The sequence below is a fragment of the Engraulis encrasicolus genome, chromosome 19 (assembly GCF_034702125.1).
Source record: "Engraulis encrasicolus isolate BLACKSEA-1 chromosome 19, IST_EnEncr_1.0, whole genome shotgun sequence".
NCBI lineage: Eukaryota > Metazoa > Chordata > Actinopteri > Clupeiformes > Engraulidae > Engraulis > Engraulis encrasicolus.
In genome coordinates, this window is record NC_085875.1 from 40,268,740 (window position 1) to 40,296,239 (window position 27,500).

The window sequence follows — 27,500 nt, forward strand, 5'->3', positions numbered from 1 at the left end:
GGTCTCATTGCCCCTGCTACTGTTGACTTGGCTCTGGAATCAAAGGCCCACACTGACCCCACTCTGAATTTTTACGTGGGCCCAGGCATTGGGGGAATGGAGGGATGGGGATGGGGTGGGGTGGGGTGGGGGGAGATGGGTTAGTACCCCCTCTGATAAATTCAATGAGCCAGTCGGGGAGAGGCGAGGGGGGTTCAAGACGGGGGGCCCCAGTATTTACCTTGACCCCCTGAGTGACGACAGCAGCCCGTCACGTTCCCCTCACCCCGGCGACCAACAGCCGTGTCTTCCGAACCGTGAGTCAAGCACGGCCTTCAACATGGTCCATCTAAACAAACCCCACTTCCAACACCGCATGTGCAACCTGTTGGGTCAAACAATCCCACTAGTTACCTGCAAAGGGCGACCACCAATGGACTTGTGTGGACTAATAAATGAAACATGTTCTGATGTTGCCCGGGGGGTGGTGGACAATGCAAGCTGGGGTGCTTGTCTAAGGAGAGCACCCCACTGACTTCCTCCTCCTCTCCTCTCCTTCCCCCATGCCATACCAGAATGCAGAGTGGGTGGGGTGGTGGGGTGGTGAGGTGGTGGTGGTGGTGGTGGTGCAGTGGGTGCAGGTTTTGAAAAGACAACAGTGTTGGCAAACAGGCGCCACAGTGTGCTGGGTGACAGTGTACACAGCCCACGTATTCCAGTAGGAACTGGGAGAGTGGTGGAGAGAGAGAGAGAGAGAGAGAGAGAGAGAGAGAGAGAGAGAGAGAGAGAGAGAGAGAGAGAGAGAGAGAGAGAGAGAGAGAGAGAGAGAAGCAGAGGCTACGAGACAAGCAGACAAAGGACAAGTCACAGAGGCAGGAGAGAGAGACAGAGACAGATGAGAGAGACAGATGAGAGAGAGAGAGAGAGAGAGAGTAGAAAGACAGAGAGAGAGGATAGAAAGACAGAGAGAGAAAGAGAGAAAGGCTATAGAGGACTAGAGACAGAGACAGACAGAGACAGGGAGAGGGAAATAGAGATGGTTACCTGGGTCTTACTGCCTCCTCATTTAAAAAATGAAGAGTAGGGAGAAGGAGACAAAAGACGAGAGAGAGAGAGAGAGAGAGAGAGAGAGAGAGAGAGAGAGAGAGAGAGAGAGAGAGAGAGAGAGAGAGAGAGAGAGAGAGAGAGAGAGAGAGAGAGAGAGAGAGAGAGAGCGCATTAGGGAGAGGCGAGGTTAAGGAGGAGAATCTTCCTGGCGAGGGGAACATTTACTTTGCGGACGCGCTCCTGATTGTTTTCGGTGGGCAGGTGTCGGGTGGCGTTGTTTGCTGAGGTCTGGCTCTGCTCTCGTGCATGAAGAAGATCCTGCTCCAGCCGCTTGCACTGAGGAGAGGGAGAGAGAGAGAGAGAGAGAGAGAGAGAGAGAGAGAGAGAGAGAGAGAGAGAGAGAGAGAGAGAGAGAGAGAGAGAGAGAGAGAGAGAGAGAGAACATTACTGTACAGTACATGTAGGTAAAATTACAAGTCAGTTACAGGGAAACCTGGAAAAAGCCAACCAGCATCGTCTTCCCTCGTCTCCCCCTTCCTCGCTCGGTTTCACCATGTAAGCATATCAGGCAAGCAAATTATGGTTACTGAACACACCATTTACAGTCCAGTCATTATGTGTTCAATCTACTCTAATAACACTGTGAAATAGTCCTTTTCTTACACCACATATCATTCACATTAAGTATCCTATTTCTTTTTAAACATTGTACGAGAAGAAAATGATTAGCCCAACATGCTTTCATTTTTCAAGTTTTTCTTCTTTGGGATAAGCCGTAGTTATCAACACAAAACCAAAATTTGATCATTTTCAACATTTTCAGAACACAACTTTCTCTAGTTACATTATTACTGAAACGATCAAGTTCTGCAGTTCCTATAGGACTCTTGGTCGAGAGACAATCGCACCACTACAGTGAACACATCCATTGTGAAAGGACGAGACGGAGAAGAGGTTTGAAACCAGTGACCGAGGACAACAACGAATAATGGGTTAAAAAACCAAGTAACAAATGACTTGATTTGAACTGAAACTTAATTTTCATTCTTGTAGTGCATTGACACCATTGAGGGCATGTCTCTCTTATGATGCAAGAGAAATGTAGAATAAATCGTAATATAACTACCACATAGTTGAACCAATAAAATATTTATGTGTAGTTGAAATATGTTAAATAGTAAACATTCCATGCATATATACCCACATACAGAAGAGTGTGGTAGTCAGGAGTGCTACTTCACATATCTTCTCAAGTGTGCTGTTTTGGATCAACAATATTGAGAGATATATACGTGTATATATAAGAGATTTGGTTAGACTTAAACCAAAGATTCTCTATTCTGCATTAAGAACGTCTCTGCTTAAACCTAGTACTAACTAAAATGTGGAAGGAGAGAGAGTTCAGAGGGCCATGACAGGGGGACAGCGTGATGGCTGGAATGTTTTTAAAATGATGCTGAATCATTCAGCGGCTGCCTCTTTTGCGCTCCTTCGCCTCTAAAAAACGTCATGTTTTCTTTACTTCTTTGCTCCTCTCCCTCCCTCCCTCCCTCTTTCCCTCGCTCACTCTTTTTTTTCCTCCTCCTCCCCACACACACCCCTCCACAGTGCGGCAGCTTGTACTGACAGACGGACCGTGACACAGACAGGCGGGCAAGGGAGGGAGGCAGGCGGGCAGACACTACAAACACACCGGTGACCACTCGGATGCTGGCTTGGCCGGGGCCGGGGGCTGGCGCTGGTGTTATTCTAAGGGCCAGGGGATGTTTTAGAGCGCTCCATATGTGCCGTCCGTCCGACCAGCCGGTCGACGCTCTCTGCTCTCCCCCTCCTCCGTGTGCACATTCCACGCCGGGAGGAGGACACTCGTCGGGAATGCAAACTGTTCTCCTGCTTGTTTCTCTCTCTCTCTCTCCTTCTCTCTCTCCCTCTTTCCACCACGTCGTCCATCCACCCATCCCTCTTCTCAAGACATTCACGCTCACGCACACAAACACACACACACTCTCTTCGGTCCTAAGCTTGTGCCTTGGAGAGCGACGGGAGCGACTGTGCGAGCGAGTGAAGCCCCGCCGAATGTTCCGACGTCCAGCTGCCTTTGCCTGACGACTCTTCGGCTTTGCCCGTGCAAACATAACACACAAGTCCCGCAATCGCTCGGACACACAAAAACACGCGCAAACACACACAAACTGAAATCACTCGATTGCACACACACAAACACACACACACTACTTGCAATTGCTTATGTTCACAACTGGCTATAATCACTTGCTGGCTCTCTCTCACACACGCACACGCACACGCACACACACACACACACTCTCTCTCGCTGGCTCGCTCTCACATACGCATGCACGCACACACACATGCAGTTGCACAGGGCTCAGCGGGCCTCTCGGACCCCTGCTTCCCAACGCCTGTCCTTTTCCTCTGCAGACTAAAATAATACGGCCGGCCTCCAGACAAAACACACAGCTCCTCTTTAGTGTCAGCCTGAGTTATGGCCCTGCGGCAACAGATGTTTGGGAGCGCAACGCACAGGGTCCCCATCCCAGGCAGCATCAGCAGCAGAGGAGTGGGAGCTGCTTCTTACTCATTTCTGGGCACCAGCAGGGCCGCTGAAAGCTTTGGCCGGGCCCAGGGAAAAGTCCTCTGAAAGGGCCCCCCATCCCCACTCAATACATATAATGTAATGACGACCCAATACTGCCCCCACCCATTGCAATGTAATAAAGACTCAATAGAGCCCATCCCCACCCATCCAATATATACTCAATGTAATGAGGACCCAAAACTGCCCCCCCCTGCCCCCCCGGCCCTGCCCTTGGGACTACTGACCCTTTTGTCCTCCACCTCTGTCGGCCTCCCTTCCCATCGCAGCACCAGTGGCCACAGCCAGAGCAGTAGAGGAGTGGGGAGTGGAGTCTTTCTGGGGCGTGAGGTACAACGCTCGGCCAAATACCCTGCTGTGGTGTACTGCCATCAACCCCTCTGCTCCACAGCACCCCTCTGACCCCCTCTGCTACGTCTCCACTTGCGCCCGTCCCCCAAAACCTCAAAATAGTGTCGGGCGGGAGGTGAAATGGTGTGTGAAGACACGCAGACACATTAGCCTAGTTCAAGCTGTCGATTTTTTTTTCTTTTTTTGGTGGACAAGAGTTCAGTGAGTGAGCCTGTCAATCATATCAAAGAGTGAAAAATCATTGTGTGTGTGTGTGTGTGTGTGTGTGTGTGTGTGTGTGTGTGTGAGAGAGAGAGGGTGTTTGGTGTTAATTAAGACAGGGAAAAATTCATTTGGCCTCTTGGTTCCAGAGGAGAGCACACTTCCTGGCAAACGAATGAGTGCAAATTAAAAAGAGGAAGAAGAAGGGAAAAAAATGGACGAGGGAGGAGAAATCTCAACTGACAATCAGAGCTGTAATTCAGTGGGAGATGACTGACTTCATTTTCTGCTCAGCGTCTACGTTGCTGGCACTCTATATCAAGATCTAAAAGGAGGAAGAAATTCAATAACGCACGTCAGATGAGTGCAAAGAACCAGCATCAAATCCGGCTCCCATCCCAGCCCCCCCATCACCTACACCATACCCATTCCCCCCACTCCCCACACCTTCCATTTTGGAGACTGCAGAAGCATGAAAGAGACGGAGAGAGGGAGAGATAGACGGAGTGAGTGAGAAGGGGGGATAGACTGAGTGAGTCAGTGAGAGAGAGAGAATTAGAGAGGGATAGCAAGAGGCAAAAAGAAGAGAAGGAGAGAGAGAGAGAGAGAGAGAGAGAGAGAGAGAGGAAAAGGAAAAGATTTATGTCTCCCGACACTTATCCAGCTTTTCATATTCCAGCAGCCGGTTGGATGTAGCAGCCCCTCTGCCTGCCGCAGTAGGCTAATCCCTTCGAGATGAAGAGAGGGATGGATGAAGAGAGAGAGAGGGAAAAAGGACGGAGAGATGAAGAGATGGAAAGGGAAAGAGAGTGAGAGAGAGGGGGATAGCGGGGAACGGCAGGGGAGGAAGAAATCCTTAAGGATAGAAGTGTGCAGCCAGCCGGGCCTCGGAAAGGATTAGGCCTTGCGAGCGCAACACTCTTCCGAAATTACCCCCAGAGTCGGTGCGCATTCGCCGTGCTGCCGTTGAAATTGGGGCCAACGTTTGTGAGGGGGCTGGTGTCAGGCCTGAGAGTTTTGCCAGGGCACGGGAGATCAAACTGGGCTTGGGTTATGGTTGCCTGAACTCGCAGGACCAGTTTTTCGGGCAACTTACAAACAGTTTGTTCCACTTTTTTCTCAGCTGCTGTTGATGCTCTTGATGTTGTTTGCTGGCAACATACCCAATAAAATCAACATAACCCAACATAAAATAGAAAAAAGATCTTGGGCCACCGGCTCGGAAAAGATATGAGCAAATGTTGTTATTGGCCAGCCAGTGACAATTCCACTCAAAAAGAAAATATTTTAACATTTCAAAAATATACAGGTTTTCCCAGAATAGCCTACATTACATCTACTACTATATTCAAGCCCACACGCTGTAAAGGCTGTTTACCTAGTTATCTTTTTTAAAAGGAGAAGGCATCACCAGTCTAAATTGAGTTCTGGAGGCATCCGGACTGGGGCTTTCTGAAATGGCGAATGGATGGCGAATGGATCACAAACCTGTAACGTTAAAACCTGCGACCCCCCCACACTCCACCCCCCTACCACACGCCACCCCCCCTGAAATGACACCGGCGCCACACCACATCCTGGCGCTGCACCTGCCAGGGGGACGTTGGCCAACCCCAAGAGAGTGTTTGTGCCCACAGGAAGTCTCAATTTTGAGTCAGGTCCCTAAGATGTCATCCCTTCCCCATGCAGCAGCATCTGAGGAGGAGATTCATCCATATGTGCACGCCTCCACACTGCATCAGCCCTGCGCCACATAGGGAGATGGGGGGAGAGAGAGAGAGAGAGAGAGAGAGAGAGAGAGAGAGAGAGAGAGAGAGAGAGAGAGAGAGAAGGAGAGAGAGTTGGTAAGAGTGAATAAGTGGGACAGAAAGAAAGAGAAAGAGAGAGAGAGAGAGGAAAGATAATAAGAAAGACAGAAAGAAAGAAAGAAATAAAGGGCAGAAGAGAGTGAGAGACAGAGAGAGGAAGAAGAGAGAGGAAAAGAAAAGAAACAGCTGTCTTTTTTCCTTCGGCGAGGAGGTGCAGTCGGGCCAGCACAGCGAGCAGTCCATGTAGGCGCATTTGTTCAGCGTCCGCTCCGTCTGCCGCGAGGCCTTTCTTCTCTGCACGTCTCCTGCCTGCCTTTCTCATTCCCGCCGCGCTCCGCCGGAGACAGACCCGGGCCCATCTCCCCGCAGAGCCAGCCGGCTACCAGGCAGCCAAACAGCACACAGCAGCGGTGGCGGCGACGACAACGGGCAGTTAGCAGACACCGCAGCAAGGAAGAGGGGATGCCAATCATAAAAATATTCCCTCCCCAAATCCGAAGAAAAAAAAAGAATGAAAGAATAAATCTATCTCAAACCATAGGAGCAGGAGGAGGAGGAGGAGGAAGAAGAGGAGGAGGAGGAAGAAGAGGAGGAGTCCTCTTCTAGTCGGCGACCACCTACATGGATGAATTTCTTCCTCTTCTGCCTATGGGTTGTCGGTGGTGTCTTTGACAAGCTAGTCTGATCTGTGATTGACACGGTCTCCGTCACATTGCTCTGAATGCAGCCCAATGTGACAATGCTCCCTGACTCTGAGTGTAATTGGATTACACCAAACCCTCACACTGCAACCAAAACACATTAGAGCAGATTTGTTTTTAAAATAACCAAGGTGGACGTTGTGGAGATGAAGATGTTGCCTGTTTTCCATTTGATTTACTTTTCTTTTTTTTCTTTGTTGTTTTTAAAGATCTTTTGGGGTCTTTTTCGACTTTATTTGATATGACAGTCTGAGAGATGGACAGGAAGCGAATTGGGAGAGAGACGCGGAGGGGTCAGCAAAGGACCCGGGCCGGGAATCGAACCCGGGTCAGCCGCATGGCAGGCGAGTGCCCTACTGGTTGGCCACGGCAGGGCCTGATTTACTTTTCTTTTTTTGAACACATATAATTATCCAGTGTAATACAAATATGCATGCATTAAAAGCCTTATTTTAATGCACATATAGAAGATATTTGCTGCTGGAGACCTCAATTTCCTTATGAATGAATTAAGTATCTTCACTCTATATGTATGCCTTTTTTCTCCAGGAGAGACTCTGATTATTTATGTAACTCATACAAAACAAATTCAAAGTTAGTATTACATTTGATTACATTATTATGATTACATCATTCCTTATCATGACAAAATAAACTAATAATGATCCCTTTCACATGTTATAAATAATGATAATAAAAAAACTTTAAAGAAGGAAAACATTAAACAATCCATTTTTATAAAACATATTTTTTGATGCTGGAACCAACAGAATAACGCTTCATATAGACAATGGGAGCTATCGCAATCGGAGCGCACAGGCACACACACGCAAATGCACACACACACACACAAACCCCATGATGTAATGCTTGGTCTATTTATCAACAGAGAAATCCCAGACAAACACCTCCAATGGCCTGCTATTGAACTCAATGATGTATAATATCTGGGTGTCAATATTTGGCTATTCACCTGTTTGTTTTCATTTCGCTCAAAATATGTGCATAAGGAAGGTATATCAAATATTTGAGGTTGCGTGGCAGTGTATGTATCGACACGTGATTTAAGCAGTTTGTGTATTTATTCAATGATCAGATCATGATTTAAGAATAAACACAGATGTATGCAATTTTGCAGATAGTTAACCAGCGATGCCTTGTGTGGAAAGCATACACTGGGAGGGAGGAAGGCAGGGAGAGGGAAAGAAAGGGAGAGAGGCAGAGAAACATTGACACAGAAGGAGAGATACAGCTTGGATGAGAGAGCCACGGAGAGCGTGTGAGGGAGAGAGAGAAAGTAAAAAAAAGAGAGCGAGGTGTAGTACAAGTCAATATTTAAAGAGATGTCTTTGATTTTTTTTCCACCTGTGGTGGAATCGGGATCTTGACTTGGTACACAACAATGGTGTGTTAAGTGCAGGCTGCCTGTGAGTGTTAGGATTGACCCTTTCCAGGCAAGGTGCGACACTGAGAGCTGTGCTAACATCTTGCTCCACAGAACAGGGCACGGTTGCAGAGTACTGGGGGCTCGCCCGGGAGCGCTATTCTTATTTAACCTGAGGCTTTTTATGCCATTAAAATAAATAGAACAAAAGAGTGCAATATTTTGCACTGTTTCACTTTTTATATTACAGGGCACAGTGGCAGAGAAATGGGGTCTCATCTGCAAGCGAAATGCTACTCTACTCTGGCTTAACCTGGGGTCTTATTCCCTCAGCAAAGAACGGGGTGGAAACATTTTAAATAAAACATCTTTAAATAAAAAAACAAAAGGGTACAATCTTTTGCACTGCTGCACTGTTTATATTCCCCATTTAGGTCAATGTCCACAACTTTAGACTCTAGTTTGTGGATACTGCATTCTGTCTTTTAAATATTAGATTGGATTTCAAACCCAGAATCATGTCTCTGAGAACGAAACTGAGAAAATCACCATGAAATATATGTTAAAAAATCCTTCATTGTGGCTTTCATCTTTTTGCAGAATGTGCCAAGGTCTTAAAGAAGCTACCCAATTGCTGCAGAAAACAGTATTGGTTTATCTAAAAGCTAACATTTTGTCTTTAAAAGGGCTAACTTCATGTCTTTTCTATGGGCAGGAACGTTCAGAGTCGATTTCTCTATTTCACTTAAATAAGTTAACACTTTCAAGAGTCTTGAATTCATCAGATATTACCAGATTCCCATGTGTAAGGTATCGTTGTAAAGCTTGGAATCTGCACTACCAGAATACACAAGTAACTCAATATGACCCTGGGCCTACTTGTGGCCTGTTTTCTTGTGGCTAGTCACTTAATTTCATGTGAATTAAGTTAATTATTTGCCTTTATTGACAGTATACTGTAGTTAACATGACAGGAAGTGAGTGGGAGAGAGATATTGTAGGGTTAATTACATTAACACATTGACTCCCATATCATGTAAAAGTACGTACTTATTACTCCCCATGAGTTGACTCCCAATTCATAAAAAATCTGTATTCGTAAAAGTTCTGAATCTTGACACTCGAATGCACATTCTGTGTGATTTTGTAACTGGTAACTGTGATGAAGAGAACTGACAAAGATCATGAAAACTACTAAAAAGTCAAAACTACTACAAAGCCACGATTTGGATATTTCATCTGGGAACTTTATCAACACAGTATTTGAGTGTTATTACAGCGAAGCATCAAACAACTGGACCTCTTCTTGGAGCGTGACCTTGACATTTCAAGGGGGGGGGGGGGGGAAAAAACTATTTTTTGGAGAACTAACTCTCGCTTAGCGTTTGGCTAACTTGGGATTACAGGCACCTAGAAAACATACGGTTTCACCTATCGAAAGCTGAGATTCTCAGCTTTTAAACAACCCCTGTAATGTATCTGTATATCTAACACAAAACATTCTGTGGCTGTTCATAGAAATGTCAAAAATTGACTTAACTGGATGGCATTCAAGCGATGAAATTCCAAAACAAAGGCTGGCACTCAATGTGTTAAAATCTGCACACTTGATGATGCAATGCAAAGTGCATTAGGACACTGAACACAATGCTAAATGACTAAATAGTTTTATAGCATTGCAAGGAGAGTTTATGTCTGACAATGGCGGAGACTGATTCTCTCACACGCAAAAAAACAACCAAAATGTGCCGTAGCACTGGACCCATCTTGAAACCCCCACATCCATCCACAGATCATGTTTTGGCTCACAGCCTGGAGAAGAGTTTCTCGCCTCTCTTTCAACAGACACATGTGAGATGTTTGAAGAAAAAAAAGTACACTGCGTTGCTGCACCCTTGCGCTTGCCAGGGACGTAAATCAGCCTGCATGGGTCATAAAATCTGCGTGTTTTGGAGATCACAGACAGGTTTCAGACCCATCTTGAATTGGAACAAAAATGTGAATACTAGTGGCTATGCTGTGTTTAAGTGCCTTTCATGGTTTTCATAGTTCTGTATCTTGATACAACACCAAGTGTGACGGTTACATGCCAAAAAGGTATTTTAGGATTCATAAAAGGATGTGGATTTAGTGCTCTGTACATCTGAATCGCCAAGGTTAGTGTAGGAAAAAAAGTGAAAATTGTGGGTCCTAAGATTATTCCAGTCAAGAACCACTGTTTTAGAGGAGCCTTACCCTGGCAAAGGCGGCGTCCCTCTCCTCCATCACCGTCCTCATCTCCTCCGATGTGATCTTTGCCCTCCGCTCCTTCGCCATCTGTAGCCGTTCCAAAATGGCCGCCCCGTTACGCTCGATGCTCAGAGCTGAGTCTGCGTTATTCACTCGATTAAGCAGCTCTTCCAGGTCCTGAAATCCAGGTAAAAACACAGCCAATTAACTTACAAAGCCAAAAGCCAATGAACTTGGCCATAGGCAATAAACTTAAAAAAATGAGAAAGGTGACACGTTTTTCCCCCAATCATTTAAAAAAGTGGCATATCTGGTGTTGATAAAAAAAATACCCGATTATAAAACCAAAGGAAATATAACTGGAGAAGCTTTGTAAGAAACCTTATTCACTCACAGCTTAGCAGACTACCAAAACCTGAGTGCCTGACAATCTTGACACACATTTCATAAAATCCTCTCTAAATGGCAAATTTGGATGTGCACATACACACATGGCTATTGCACTTCAACATTTAATGTAGCCCTATTGTGTCCTTTAAAAAATATTTGATGACAAGAATGGTTGCGATATTCCCTTTTCCCACTGTTTACCACTCAGAATGTCAATTTTGAAAGTTCATGTGAGATTTTTGAGTTAGCACAGAACATAAAACCAAGATCACATGAATTCTCCCTGCCAAAGTCAAGCTTACCATATCACTTTCTTCTGGGTTAATACTCTCCAACCTGCATAAAAGACAAAGAGAAGGTTAGAACAGCAGAGATTTAGAAAATACTGACAGACAGACAGGCAGACAGATTGACAACACAGCCTATCAGTTATCTTTTCTTTACTAGTGCAAAATGAGGCACACTCTCCTAAATCTTCCACACCAGGCAGCTTGATATTGCATTCTGTCAGTTTTTGCACAGCTGGATCACAAGACTGTGCAACCATATTAGAAGTGCCACCAGGTCCCTGGTATCCCCTATACACCCCCTCCACACACACACACACACACACACACACACAAAAACACACACGAGCCACCTCAACCGCCCAAACCCAAGCCCAACCTGCAACCGTAATTGAAGGGCCAACAGTTAAGTTATTAAAGTTTACTAGTCCATATATGACTGCTGGGATCAGTTGCTCATATGTGCCGATATGAGGGTGAGGGAGCATGCCGAGCCGTGCCGTACCATGCAATCATTTGTGCAGTGGCCATCCGGCCTTCAAGCAGACAAGCCACTGTTACTGTAATTGCAGAAGTCACCTCCTGAGAACGCATGAAAAAAAGAGATTGGAGGGAAAAAAGAGGGAATGTGTGGATGGGAAGGTTTGTCGTGTGTGTCAGCCGTATTGCCTTTGGTAGTGTGTCCAAGAAAACTATGTGCTCCTGTGGACCTCAAGGTGAGGAGACATGAGAGAGGAGAAATCTCATTAAATAAAGGCCTTTCCTTCTGGACTCTCTTAAACCTATATACCTACTGTATGTCCTTGATTGCCCTCAATTGCAATTTTGGTTTTTAGTATGATATTGGTTGGTTTGAAAATACATTTATTTTTTTTATTAAAAATCTGAAGAACATGGGGACAATAAATGAGAATTGTGGGGGAATAATACCTATTACTAAAATGTGTCCTCAACATGCAAGTACACAAACATAACACATTCCTTTCATGTTACTTCCAAGCAGGGCTCTAAATTAACTTCTTTCACCACCAAACGAAATGGCTAGTAGATGTTAATGTTACCAGCCAAACACACACTCACTAAAGGGTCAAAGTGGCTGGTAAGTTTTCTTTTCTACCAACCAAACTGAATTTTCACCAGCATATGGCTAGTTGGCTGGTGTTAATTGAGAGCCCTGCTTCCAAGTGACCAAAAGCATCCTCTCTCTAATTTATGAAGTGTGTGACGAGAAGCAAGGGCACTTTGGCATGTCACCTCGTGTCCCTCTCCCCGATTTAAATCACAAATCTGATTTACAGCTCCCCAACCCACGGAAGACTGAAGAGGGAAAAAAACAATACAAGGATGCCTCAACTCATTTACAACAGGCATTACACGAGGATCACCTCCTCTTACAAAAGTACATACCGCAGCACAAGGGGTTGAGGAGGAGAGGTCCTCGAGAGAAAGAGGACCGGGAATGGGGAATGGGGTTATAAATGGTTTAGATTTAGAAGATGCCCTCCCCCTCCCCCCCCCACCCAATCCTCAATTACCACTATGCATTTTTTTTTCTTTAAAAAAAAGAGAGAGGAGCAGCTGAAATGTGCTTATGGATGAAAGCTGCAGAGGTACTGACAGGGATATGGTGGGGTGTAATGAGATGGGTGTCTGTGTGCGGGGAAGGTGGTGTGTGTGTGTGTGTGTGTGTGTGTGTGTGTGTGTGTGTGTGTGTGTGTGTGTGTGTGTGTGTGTGTGTGTGTGTGTGTGTGTGTGTGTGTGTGTGTGTGTGTGTGTGTGTGTGTGCGGGGACTGGGAGGGTGGTGTGTGGCCTTCATCTGACCTGCAAGGAATTGGCTTCATGTCCTGCCATAATTTCAGCTCATTTAAAAGAAATCTGAATATTAATCGATAAATAATACATGGGGTCAGCAGAATTAAAGGAAAAAAAATGGCAGGCTGCCAGGGACAGAAGAAATACCTCATTACTGATAAAATCCGATAAAATGATGTTCATTGACTAGTGAATCAAATTCAGTTTTTTTGTACGTATTTTTTTTTTGTATTTTTAATGATTCTAGTGTGTTTATTTGTCATTCGCATCCATTACACAGAGGGGATTAGAGACATATAGATTTCTCGGTCTTTAATATAAAGTTATATTCCCCATGTGGATGTGTAATTAGTACCTCATGTGGCTGGCCAATATTGCCTTGCACCCTCTATGGGTGGACAGCTACTTAAGCAGACCAGCGTACACGCAACCACCTAACACACACACACACACACACACACACACACACACACACACGCAACCACACACACACGCAACCACACACACACGCAACCACACACACACGCAACCACACACACACGCAACCACACACACACACATACACACGCACGCGCAACCACACACACGCAACCACACACACGCAACCACACACACACACACACACACACACACACACACACACACACACACACACACACACACACACACACACACACACACACACACACACACACACACACACACACTCTCTTTCTCAGACACATGCATGCAAGCATACACAGTCTCTCTCTCGCTCACACACACACACGCACGCACCCATGCCTGCACGCATGCGCACGCGCACACACATACACACGGTGGTCTAATTAGTCGTCCACAGACGGGCCGGTAAATATCTATTGCACTGAAGGACCGCATTGATTTCCTATACAGTGCAACTCTTGACTGACAAGCTTGCAGGGGTAGGAGAGGGTACTCTTATGAAATGTCACATCCCTCCGATATATTTCCAAACCAGTCGATAGTGGACCTCAACCCCTGCCAAGAGAGGCTTTCTGCTTCCCAGCATGCAGCGTGTTCACCTTGTCAGGCAGTGGGGCAGTGGGGAGAACAGGGAACAAAGCAACCAGGGGGAGAGAGAGAGAGAGAGAGAGAGAGAGAGAGAGAGAGAGAGAGAGAGAGAGAGAGAGAGAGAGAGAGGTCAGACGAAGAGAGAGATGGAGACAGACAGACAGAGAAAGACCAAGTGAGAAAGAGAAGGAGAGCAAGTGAGAGAGGAGAGAGTGACAGGAATAAGAGAGAGAAAGTGTGGGAAAGAGAAACAGACAGGGAAAGGGACAGAGGGCAAGTGAGAGAGAGAGAGAGAGAGAGCGACAGGAATAAAAGAGGAAAAGTGTGTGTGTGTGTGAGAGAGAGAGAGAGAGAGAGAGAGAGAGAGAGAGAGAGAGAGAGAGAGACAGAGAGAGAGAGAGAGAGAGAGAGACAGAGACAGAGACAGAGACAGAGACAGAGAGGCAGACAGGGAGAAGCTTTGTAGGGAAAACAGCGGTCAGCAAAATCAAGATCACTGTCATGAGGGGGGACAAGTGGAAGGGAAATGCTACAGATTAGCATGTCACAACCGCAACCGCTGACGAGGCGAGCTGCCTGCCTCCACAGGTCAAAGCAATGGTGTCAGACATATGTGCAATAAGAAAGGTGAGAGGAGGTTGACAGAACACCAGACTCAAGGTTTCCCATACATACACCATTCTGCGGTGCAGCACCACAAGATAATATAATGCAGCGCATATTGGTCAATGGCTGCACATGCATGTCAACGGTGGTACATGCATCCCATTTGCCCAATGTTTTTGCCCGTAGCGCCACATGATGCATCTTGGTCTGTGGGAAGTACTAAGACTTATTTACTTACAGTATTCTCACAGATTGGAATTTTCTTCCAGTAAGAAAATATTAAGTGGTCTTCTACTCCATGACTGAAGTGCCCTTGAATAGGGCACCTGTCCCCTCTTTGGCTCAAGGACCTTGTAGCTAAATAATGCCACGCAGTTTTGGATGAAAAAAAAACCTCTAATGTAACCTCGGAAAAATATTCAAACTTGCCACCTTGGCTGTTGCAGCTAGAGCTCGCAAACTGAATCAATGATCATCTACCAAGGTTAAAGCAATAACCAACCAAACTTTTCTAGACAAGGAAAAACTGTGAATAAACTTGTCTAGACCAGAAGAACTGTGAATTAGTTAGCATATACTACGCTACTTTAAAGAGTAATGGCTTTTTAATGGGCTTAAAGAGACTTAGAATGGAGTGAGAGTGGATAATGGATTGGTCATGCTGGTAATTTTATGGGCTAATTTGCAGTCATCTGTGCATGAATAGCCCATAACAAGCGTGTAAATTTCACTGGATTATCCACAATGGATGCCTCTAGTGGAGCCTGTGAGGGCTGTGCATGAGTGCACGTGTGTGAGAATGTGTGTGTGTGTGTGTGTGTGTGTGTGTGTGTGTGTGTGTGTGTGTGTGTGTGTGTGTGTGTGTGTGTGTGTGTCTGCGTTTGAGTTATCGTGCGTGCGTGCAAGCGAGCGTGTGTGTGTGTGTGTGTAAACATGTGCGTATGAGAAAATCTGAACATGTGTTTGTGTGAGTGTGCCTACGTGCGAGTGTGTGTGTGTGTGTGTGTGTGTGTGTGTGTGTGTGTGTGTGTGTGTGTGTGTGTGTGTGTGTGTGTGTGTGTGTGTGTGTGTGTGTGTGTGTGTGTGTGTACAGTGAGGTTTACTCACTCGATAGCGGCCTGCTGGAGCTTCTTGGCGCGGAGTAGGGCCTCATCGCGCTCCTCATTGGCCAGCCTGAGGCGCGCCATCACGGCCTGGTCACGCTCCCTCTGGGCCTTGTAGATCTCCTCCACCAGAGCTGAGAGATGGAGAGATGCAGAGACAAATGGGGATGGATGGAGTGAGTGTCTGTACATAGAAGAGGCAGAGAAATAGAAGAGGGAGAAAGAATGGTGTGATATAGCACAGGAGCACAGGAGACAGAAAGAGAGAGAGAGAAAGAGAGAAAGAGATGAAGAGATGAAGAGATGGCGAGACATATAAACAAAGTGAGAGAGGGAAAAATAATTGGAATGGGAGGAGAGGGACCAAAAACAGGGAAGAGGAAAATGTGGAAAACAGAAGGAAAAACAACTATTGCAGACTGTGGAAGTGCACGAACTGTGGAATGAGGTTATGCCATTGAAACCGAAAAGGAGAGACAGTTTGGGGGTGGTCTGTGAGGAGAAAAGAGTGATTGACATTCAGCAGGGGGATCAAAAGGAGGAGTAGCATGGATAGCAGGATGGCGGGAAAACGGTTATTACTCTGAAAGTGAGGCAGCAATGGTGGCCCGGCAACACAATAAGGGGGCTAAGCTTCTGTTGATGGGAAGGTTATTGCTACGGAAACACAGTGGCATGGATATTGAGAGACACAAGCGGAGAATTAGAGTGATGGGGACACAATAGAGAGAGAGAGAGAGAGAGAGAGAGAGAAATATGGAACAACAAAACAACAGAAAGAGAGAATGATTGACTTGGGTAAAAAGGAAGCGGGATGGGAAACGTGAAAAAAGGATGGGAAGAATGAGAGAAGGAGGGCGATGGGCTCATTTTGAGGTGCTTTGGACGAGACATGCTCCTGGAGCCAATAAACCAGGGGAGCATCTCCTCCCCAGTCAAGGCCCGCGGGACCACACACACAAACACACAGAGACACATACAGACAGAGACAGAGACAGAGACAGAGACAGAGACAGAGACAGAGACAGAGACAGAGACAGAGACAGAGACACACAGGCTGTGTCTCAAATGGCGCACTTTTGTCAGTGCACTGACAGTCAGTGCATAGTGCACACAGTGCACTGAGGTCTTTAGTGCATAGTGTCGTGGAAAAAATTGAGCACTATGCACTGTGCCCTCGCTGGAAGTGATGGCTGAGCATGGCATTAGCACGCCAAAATATGAGTTGGCTACTGTTTACAATGCACAGCGTCTGGTGCTTGTATTTCCATGTCCTTCACCTCAAAGGACAACAATCACTCATACAATACTTTGGTTGGCATGAAAAGGTTGGTGTCCCATCAACATTACTTACAGAATTAGGAGACTGTTGACCAAACTCTTCTACTGAACTGAATGCCACATTTCCTCCGTGTCATTGTCAACATGGCCGCCGTTTAGTGCGTGCAGTGTCCATCATTCTGCACTGCATTTTTCCGCCATTGTTAGGGGATCATCCTGGCACTTTCAGTGCACTGGCTCAACTGAAATTTTCAGCGTGAGCACCCTAGGCACTGAGAAACAGTGCCCGAAGTGCACAAGTGCGGCATTTGAGACATAGCCACAGACTTAGGCTGTGTCTCAAATGCAGCACTTGTGCACTTCGGGCACTGTTTTTCAGTGCCTAGGGCGCTCATGCTGAACACTTCAGTTGAGCCAGTGCACTGAAAGTGCCAGGATGATTCCCTAACAATGGCGGAAAAATGCAGTGCTTGAATGATGGGCTGGATCTCAAATGGTGCACTTGTGCACTTCAGTGTTCATGTTTCAGTGCGTATGACCTATAAGTTACGCACTGAAACATAGTGCCCGAAGTGCACAAGTGCACCATTTGAGATTCAGCCATGGACACTGCACGCACTAAACGGCGGCCATGTTGACTATGACACGGAGGAAATGAGGCATTCAGTTCAATAGAAGAGTTTGGTCAACAGTCTTCTAATTCTGTAAGTAATGTTGATGGGACACAAACCTTTTCATGCCAACCAAAGTATTTCATGTGTGATTGTTGTCCTTTGGGGTGAAGGAAATGAAAATTCAAGCACCAGACACTGCATTGTAAACAGTAGCCATCTGATATTTTGGCAAGCTAATGCCATGCTCAGCCGTCACTTCCAGCAAGGGCACAGTGCATAGTGCTCAAAATTTTCCACAACACTATGCACCAAAGACCTCAGTGCACTGTGTGCACTGTGCACTGACTGTCAGTGCACTGACACAAGTGCGTGATTTGAGACATAGCCACAGACACAGAGACATTTTTTAAAACCGAAGATGTAGAGTAGGATGCAGTTTGAAAAGTCTAGTTCATACAAATTTCAGCATAATGATCTCAAAACATTCAGAGCTGTCCGCATGTATTGCATCTAGTTAGCTTCATTCAGCTCCATTAGACAAGTTGCTCACACATTTCATCATACTTCGCAGAGCAAGAGGCAAGCAAGTCTTCCAAGTCTGGTTGGCACTTTTAACTGCTGACACGCCAAGCTTTCTCACAGGCTTGAATATTTCAGAAGACTTTTAGCCACTCACAAAAATTCATCTCACGTTCTTTCCTGCATATCCACAGCCCCGGAATCAAGACACAGAGCTGCTGGCTAAGACAGAAAGCATGCTGGAGAGAGAGAGAGAATTGTGGATTTTTGGCGAAGGCCTGCTACACAACACCACACCACCCATCCACCCACCAACTCCCATCGTCCAGCAGCATCCCTCAGGCCATATCTGCTTCTCCCAGTGCGTGACGGTGCACATGACCCCGGCTTGGTGAACCTGAGGGCTGTGGGCCGTGGAGAGAGAGAGAGGGCCGGCCGGTCTGGCTGGCTATTGAAACCCACACGTTTTTTGGAGATTACCAAACTGTCTGTGGCACCGGTGCTAATCTCTACGAAGGTGGAGGTGGGTGTTTGTTGGAGGGGGGTTGGGGGGTGTTTGTGGTGGTGGTGGAGGGTTTGAGAGGCAAGGTGCAAGATCCATCAGTGTCTAATACCCTTCCTCTGATGGCAGTGTGGGGGTGGGGGTGGTGTTGGGGGGGTAGAATGATAAACAGCAGAACGCAGAGCTAAGCCATGACAAAGTTCAGTAAGAAAATCAATATTGCATTTTAGCTGGAATTTACTCATGAAACACCTCTCCCTTTCCCCTCCTCTCTTTTCTGTTCTCGTTTTCCTCTCTTCATGCCTCCATGCTAATCATATTAAAATGAGAAAATTCAAATACACGTGTCCTCTTTTCTTCTGGTGTTCAACGAACAATTGGTGAACTAATTGTGCCATATATACCTTACGTTCTGTGTTTTTTTCCTTTTAAATGATTAGAATGGAGGGAAAGGGGGGGGGACGACGACGACAGAGGAAATGAGCAATTACGCAAATGATCCCCTTTACAGAATTTAAATATTTGTACAAGTTGAGGGCTGTTAAATTACTTTCACAAATATCACGATCCAATGTGCAATATAGTTCATTTGACCCAAGTTCATGGAATGTCAAATTCCCGATTGTATACAGTATTTCCCATACAGTACCTGTACAAAGGTTCCATATTGACACAGCCAGCTTGTTTAAACAATAACCAATACCTTGAGCACAAAAGCAGTAGATAAATAGTTTTGCTGTCCTATTCGTTTTCACCCTGCTCCTCAAACAAATAGACCCAATGTACTTCACATACAGAGTCTATACAAAGCAGAACAGCCAATCATGATTGGGTTTTTTTCTGTTTACTTTTTTCCAGGATTTTTGGACATAGTTCAAACACCACTTTTAACAGTACCTTGAAACTTACGTAGTTCGTAACCAAAACCACACCTAACATCGCCAAACCATTTTAGTACAGCAGTGATGGGGTATCTTCAATATGAATCTAATATGTCTGATCTAATATGACAAAGGCTGATTGCCATGACTGACCCACACTGCATTACCCAGTAGTTTTTGTTGGGTTTCCCCACTGTCAAGCAGCTTTGAGCAGCTTTTTGGGGCATTTCCTTTTCCATATCTCAATGTAAAAGAAACACTGGATATTTGGTATTATCCTCTGTAAAGCTGTTGAATAAAACTTTGTCGTATCGTATCATATCATACCTCCAGCGCGCTCACAGGCCAGGGCCTCCATCTGGCTCTCCACCAGCTCAGCATCCAACAGCTTGGTCTCCAGCTCCTTCTCTCTCAGGGCCAGCTTGTCCTGGAGCTGCAGAGTCAAGTCAAGTCAAGTGTACTTTACTGTCAAAAATCTATGTAACAGGGTTATCACAGAAGTTTGAAATTGCGTTTCACCAGTCTCCAATGTGCAGTCAAACTAAACATACATAAAATACATTGACAAAAATCACCTACGCACACACGCACACTGCAAACATGCATGAATTGACATACCTTTTCTGACTCATTCACTCATAACACAAACATAAGCACACACACAGAGACCTGGAGGGTGAAGAGGAGGGTGGGAAAGGATGACGGCCAGAAACAGAATATTAGGGAGGAAGTATAGAATAAGAATTTATCAAGGACAGAGGCCAAAGGCCAAGGACAATTCTAAAGACCACTAAGCCTACAGAAAATGGCCCTCCCATGCCAGTCATCAAACTAATGAATCCATACGAACACGCACATTGACAGTATCCCAAGCCAACTGAGTGTGTCACCAGTGGTCAGTCCCGAATTTGAAATATCTTCCTGAACACCTCATAATGCACAAAAAGGGAAGAACACAAGAAATCCTATTTCAAGAGACTTATACTCACAGTCAAGTGAAGCTCCTATTCTTTCAGTTGCTTTCACAATTAATGGCAAGAAAAATACACAACAGTAAAAAATAATGAATTGAAAAAACAACACAAGGGCCTCATAAATCAAGTATGGGGTGATATTTTACTGGTGTTAATGATCGATTTAACCTCCTGTCTAGAATATTTCGTTCTGCGTGCTTGTGTCTTTTTCTCCCCACTGCTCCCAACCTATCCACCCAGCCTTCACACTTTGAAAACATGCTTCAGTGTGAGTCCTCTCAAGGCGCTGCCAGGACAAACATGCTCTTGGGACGTGTTCCTGCCTTTCTGTCAGGAGTCACAGCCACTTGCGAAGGCCGGGGCATCAATTACACTGCTTTTCAGTGCTCGGGCCCCTGCCGACACCGGCCGAGAGAGAGAGAGAGGGACAGAGAAAGAGACAGAGAGAGAGAGAGAGAGAGAGAGAGAGAGAGAGAGAGAGAGAGAGAGAGAGAGAGAGAGAGAGAGAGACAGAGACAGAGAGAGACAGAGACAGAGACAGAGACAGAGGCCAGAAGATGTCCAGCCCAAACAGTGGAAGATCCATATTATTCATTCGGCTCAGTGCGTGGCCGCCCCAGCCACTCTCTTTCAAACACCACACAGCCAGTGTTCAGAGTAAATGTTTTTGTGGGTGAGCCTGGAGGTCTCTCTACCCTTTTGATGGTTTTGTTGGGGTAGCCGCGTTTAGAAGGATGGGGGAAAAGGGGACGAGTGTGTGTATATACAGTTGATGCAATGGAGCGTATTTGAAAATGAGGGAATATTTGGAATATTGGCTCATCTGGAATATTTATCCTAGGATAGACACACAGAGTTTTTTCTTTCATTAAGTGTCAAATCAGAGTGAATTTGTGTGTGAATTCCAACTTGCATATCCATCACAGAACAGCATGTTGGTGGTGGGGGGTGGGAGGAGATAACTGAGAGTCAAAGAAACCTCAAAGTCCACAAGACAGAAAATGAATTTGGTAAAACAGGGACTTCCTGTTGGCACTGTAGCCATGACGACTGCCTTTTATTGCTGTCCTCAGATCAGTCTGCCCCAGTGGGTTACCATATGGACCTCATTGTACACTCTCTGACCCAAGACCTTATTGAACTTTATGACAAGTCCAATTTAACCAGGAGGTCTCCAGAGGTAAAGCATAGAGGTAGAAAGGACACCGGCAGGCAAGTGACTTTATTCGTTTACTTCTGAGGAAGAGCGCTGAACAGATTGAATTCACTGCGATTCAACATCCTAAGACATGCCAATCACTGTCATGCAAGTAAATACAGTAGTTTCAACCATGATTGAGAACTCAGTTAGGAGACATCTGCAGAGATATCTGAAAGTAAATATTAGATGTAAAAAAGATAGAAGAATATGTGTCTACTTGAATAAAGTGAATAAAGTTGACATGGGAGGCAGAAATATCAGTTGTGTTTGGAGTAGACTTCTTTGTTCATACACTGAGTGTGCACTGCCGAGATCACCATTTTAGAACGACTGTATCATTCAAGAGGGAAAATATTCCCAAATCCAGCAACTTGGAGCAAAACGTGTCACAACCTTAAGAGCTCCTTCCAAACAGTGGAAGTGCACACACAGACACGCACGCATGCACAGGCACAGACAGACAGACAGACAGACAGACAGACAGACAGACAGACAGACAGACAGACAGACAGACACATTTTATGATTAACCAACTTCAGGTTTATCTGCACAGGGGACACTCAACACCTTACTTCTTTTTCTTAACTGTATTTACCTTTTTATTGAGGTCTCGTAGTGAATCCAGCTCTTTCAGGAGGAAGGAGATGTTCTTTTCTTTGTCCAGGACTGGGACATTTCGTCCTGCATCGCCTGAACCACCAACTTTGCCGCCTGACGAACGCTCCGGGGAACCCCTTGAGGATTTTGAACCAGACGAAAAACCTTCATTATACTGGCAGCCATATTAAAATATAAAATGCCACAGCGCCGGGGCGATACAAACGAATCACGCTCACGGCCCCTTTCACGACGCTGGCTGCGTGCGTTTATCAAATACACAAGGGATGCAATTTTCAACTCTTTTTTTTCACACTTGCATATCAAAGTGCCTTATTTACTTTGTAATATTAGGCAAATCATACAGTTGACCTTTAAGGTAATATTGAGGTATTACCGAAGTGTATTGCTCGGGTAAATTACTTCTCTCTTGTAGGCAGGAATTTGATTCATTTCTTATTAAAAAGATGCGTAGAGAATGCAAAGGTGGGTATTCTTATCAGAGGGCTGTTGGGGGGGCGCTTTGCATGGTAACCTCATTTCCACCCACATACAATGGACAGGTACCTACGTGGAGCTTTGACTGGTGTTTAAATAGACATGCGACATTTGTGACTCACTCCTTAAGGAAGCCGGCCAAAAGCCAAGGACGGAGAGAGGGGATTATTTCCGCCGTTTGATGCTTTCTTTTACGAGAGCTTATCCATTATTTTAGGAGAAAGCTACAGCAATCAAAGAACAACAGAGAAAGCTGACCTCACATATTTATCTCAGAATAATACAGAACGGCCCTACCGTGGCTTAATGGTGGGGCACTCGTCTACTTTGCGGGCGACACGGATTCGACTCCGGCCGGGGCCCTTTGCTGACCCTTCCCCATCTCTCTCTCCCTCAAACTGTCCTGTCACTAACGTCTAAAAGACCAAAACAAATCTTTGAAAAAAGGATAATACAGAACATTTGCCAAAATCATCTCAGTACACATGGGTCTGGCCGTGTATTCACACCATTTGTCTGTAAATCAATCGAAAATACTTTTAGGGTACCGATTAAAATGCTTAATGCATCATTGACAAAAAAGTTGGCTGTAATGTAAAAGGGGACTTCTAGACAGAACGTTAAGATAATGTTTACATTTTAAACAAATCTATGAAGTTCTCAGTCACCCTGTGCTTGACAGGCCTAGGTATATGAACATGATGAGCACTAAAGGGCTGTACATGCTATAAGTGTTGAGAAGTAGTATTCAATAAAGCAATGTAATATAATATATAAACTGCATGCTCCATGCAAGGCACAGGGACTGTTAGGCATCAGACAGTAGCCAAAAAAGTCATGATGTTATCTGCTGCTTGGCTAACCTGTGTGGAGGGGGTGCACTGGGCACCTCCAGCACAGAAAGGGGGTGTCTGTGGAGGGGGCTCCCACTGCGGCTCCCACTGCGGCCCCCTGGGCTGGGGGGCAGGGGGGTCTCTGGGGTGCGGACGCGGGGAGAGGAGGAGGCCCTGTCCAGGTCCATGCTTCTGAGGGAGTCTGGGGAGCGGTCCCTGAGCAGCAGGGGAGAGGAGGAGACTCTGGCTGGAGGCTTTGGAGGCTTGGGTGGGGGTGGTGGAGGAGGTACTGTGAAGGAAAAATAGTGTTGTCAGACCCAAACATGGTGAGCAAAATGTTTTAAAAACCAATTAAAAAGATCTAAATGCAGAAAAACAAACAAAATGTTTCTAAAACGTATTTCTATTCCAATACACAGACACATGTATAACGATTGTTCTTGTCAAGTTCACAGACAAGTGATGCAACCACCAATTTTATGGAGTGTTGTGTGAGGGGTACAGACAGAGCGCCAACTGACGGCAACCTCTGCTGTCTGTGCTTCTGTAGAGAGGCACAACAGGTTTGGTGGTGAGAGCACACATTTACACAGTGGCGCTCGCTCACACATGCTCACACCACATGCATGCACACACATACACGGGCCTGCACAAGTGAGCTTACACACGCACGCACGCATTAACGTATAAACGCACATACGCACACGCACAAGCACACGCACACACACACTTCATGAAAGGCCATGGAGAGGAACAAACAATCCCAACATAAATCTAGTTTTGCCTGCCAGCCAGCCTGCCAGTCTTTTCCACGTCACCAAAGCCCTCTTTCCTCCCCACAATCTTCCAAATGTTGATAGCTAGCACTACGACACTAATGGAACAAAAAGACAGCTAAAACATTAGCCCTATGAGGTATATAGGAAAGAGAGAGGACCAAAAATAAGAGAGGTGTGTTTGTGTGTGTATGTGTGTGTGGGTGTCTGTATGTGTGTGAGAGAGAGAGAGACACACACACACATGGAGGCCAAAAAAGGATTTTTGGGATAGCAGGTCGCCGGTGTGAGCATTCCCCTTGAACTCCGTCAGCCGCATGCTTTTGAAAATTTCCAAAGGGGGGTAGGGGTCGGTCAGTTTGGGTTGGAGCGGTGGTGGAGGGGTGTCTGCTTTGGAAATGATTGTAGTAGTGCCCCCAGTGACAGGCTAACCCCCCAAAAAAAGTCAAGCACCGCTTGAAACTAAAATGACACACTCACTCTCTCCCGCTGCTGAAAAATGTATCAAAGAAGAAAGAAATCAAATATACGATAAACATGCAAGTTTGATTCATTTTGAAATATGCAATTCTACGCAATTCAATCGATTTAATTTCGACTTCAGTTAAAAATCAAACCAATTCAGAATAAAATGCTGCAGTCTTCGTCAAAGCCAAATCGCAAATGAAACAAAAAAAGATGAAGTGAGCATAGACTAAATGGGTGTAAAATAAAGAGCAATGTTCATACACGTGAATAAATAAGCCAGTGGATGCAAAGAACAACATGCACTAAGAAGGAATATAAAATAAACAAAGCAATATTTACGTATACTATTAAGTAAAATGTGGCACCACAGTAGTGTGCCCAAAAAGCAGTGGTTTAGCAGTGACAATAACATGCCGCTAAAAGGTCAGGATTTGAAGTCGGGATAGATTGGGGAGGTCTTGCTGGCTCCTAGCTTCGTTGCTAAGGCCTCGCGCTCAGGATTGTCGGCGGCAGCAACGGCTAAGAGACATTTATTAGTATTCCCTTGCAAGAGTCACCAGTGCAAACACCAAATTCAAACCATGAATAATAACGCAAAACTCGCTTATATAACTTCCCCAACCCCATCCCCACCTTCCACACACACACACACACACACACACACACACACCCTTTGTCGCTCTGCAAATATGCGACTTCTGGGATACATTGTCCCCCTCTAACCTGAGTCTTATGCTTTCGTTTTTTGTCTTGAGCTCCACTCTCACAAAGGTAACTAGTGACCCCCCCCCCTTCTCTCCTCTTCCTACAGCTGTGTGTGTGTGTGTGTGTGTGTGTGTGTGTGTGTGTGTGTGTGTGTGTGTGTGTGTGTGTGTGTGTGTGTGTGTGTGTGTGTGTGTATTTATTCGAACAAATGTTTTTCCACAGATTTAAGCATTGATGAAGGGTGGGTCGTTTTTTCAAAGGTAGGGGGAAAAGAAAAGAGGGGAACAAAGATGAGGGGACAATATGCTTTTCCGTAGCCTTCAGAAGAAAAACAAAACAAAACAAAAATGACTTCAATAACTGGAAGATTTAGCAGGGAGATAGATGTTTAATGTGTTAAAAGAGAGCAAGAAGTCAAAAAGCCCTTCTGTAGAACATCTCTACTGACATAGCATCATACATATTTTTCCCCTTGCTGAATGAAGCCCCTTAGTTTACTGTGACAGAACCAACAATGCCTTCATCTCAATTATGACGGCGGGAAAAAAACGTAATGTTGACAATGTTGACGTCCCCCACTCCACTAATGCAGCCAAAGGCTTCCGCCACCAGCAGCACCCAACCCCAGGAACACAAATCACCACCACCACCACCACCAAATGTATATTTGAGTGGAGGAGACAAAATGTATTTACATATCAGGAGCGTTTGGTGAGGGGCGGGTAAATAACTGTGTTTATCTCTCATTGTTATTCCTCCAGTTTATCTAAACACGGGCGCTTGGGAGGTGCGGCGGTTGTGGTAGTAGGGGTTGTGAGGTTGGGGTTTATTAGGCACCGGCTGCTCCATAGAGCCAGATGATGGTTTACACATGTAAATAAATGTTTGTGCCCTGCCGCAGAAGCATTTAAACAGCGTCAGACAGGGGGTAAAGAGGTAGCTACACACACACACACATGCTCTTAGATACATACGATGTAGACACAGAGACACACGCACACAAGCACGCCTGCACACACGCACACACACAAATAAACAAACATACACAAACACACATGGGTGCACGCAAGCACGCACACACACACGGCAGGTTAAAGCAACATAAAAACAAATTAAACGCCATGATTGACATAAAAGGGGGATGACAAGTGAACTCCTGAAGCAAAACAACATTTTGGACACAACACAGAGTTGGTTGCGTCACCCAAACATGACTCATTGGACTGAATTAGCCAAATCTGTGAACAAACATGACAGGGAATTGGCTACCAGCTTACCAAAAGATGGAGAAAAACGTCATCAGAAAAGTAGCCGACACTCTTGCAAGGTTTGAAGGACACCACCAGGAAAGGTGCTTCTCAGTCTCATTCAAGTTTTGAACGACACAACTCAAAAATGTCTTCCGGGGGCCCAGTGATTCACTGTCATTTCCCAACCCAGCCCCATCTCTCTATTCCAATAATGTCCTGTCTCCATCTTCATTGTCCTATTGAAATACAGGCTAAAATGCCCACATGCAAATATTTTTGAAAAGTGTCTTACCCTGTGGCAGGTCTTTATAGAACACGTCTGAAGCCGTTTGAGATAGGTCTGGGATGGAGAGGGACTTAGGCAGGCTGATGGGAGGAAATGCATAGTGCAAAATCAGGGAATGACAAATGACAAAGTTAGCATCTTTGAACACTCTATAAACTGGACCCTCTCGAATGCATACCAATAAACCCCTTTAGGGGTCAAACATGCCAAAGCCGAACGGAACCAGAGCCGAACACAACTTCTGCTATAGTTAACCTCAATGTTGCTTTGCAGAAGAAATTGGCACCAAAATCAAGATAGTCTTATGGAAAATACTGGTGGCACCAATTTGGACAGACTGTTTATAGGTTTGCCTCGATTGGTGTAACCAACATTTTCTATAAATAAACTTTTAAAGGAGACTTCATAGTGACTAAGTTATAGTCCTCTATTTCAATTTGCTGACAACTTTTTCAATTTTAAAATGATTCGTCAGAGGTTATTAAGAAAATGCCAGATACCTAATCTTACACTTATTATTGACTTGGTACTATTTGAAATTTTCAGGGGCAACCAGACATTCATTCTGTA

General features: G+C 45.4%; 1 protein-coding gene across 3 annotated transcripts in view; it reads right to left on the bottom strand.

Annotated features, from left to right (window-relative positions):
* mipol1 (mirror-image polydactyly 1) overlaps positions 1–27,500 on the bottom strand; it is an 86,455-nt gene that overhangs the window by 32,521 nt on the left and 26,434 nt on the right. For all 3 annotated transcript variants that reach the window (XM_063184399.1, XM_063184398.1, XM_063184400.1), the window contains exons 4-11: positions 26,937–27,010; positions 23,476–23,734; positions 22,113–22,251; positions 19,670–19,775; positions 15,550–15,679; positions 11,007–11,040; positions 10,321–10,491; positions 1,252–1,362 (exon numbers count right to left, since the gene is read on the bottom strand). In XM_063184399.1, the coding sequence (XP_063040469.1) occupies positions 1,252–1,362; positions 10,321–10,491; positions 11,007–11,040; positions 15,550–15,679; positions 19,670–19,775; positions 22,113–22,251; positions 23,476–23,734; positions 26,937–27,010 (1,024 nt within the window). The remainder of the gene's footprint in view (positions 1–1,251; positions 1,363–10,320; positions 10,492–11,006; positions 11,041–15,549; positions 15,680–19,669; positions 19,776–22,112; positions 22,252–23,475; positions 23,735–26,936; positions 27,011–27,500) is intronic.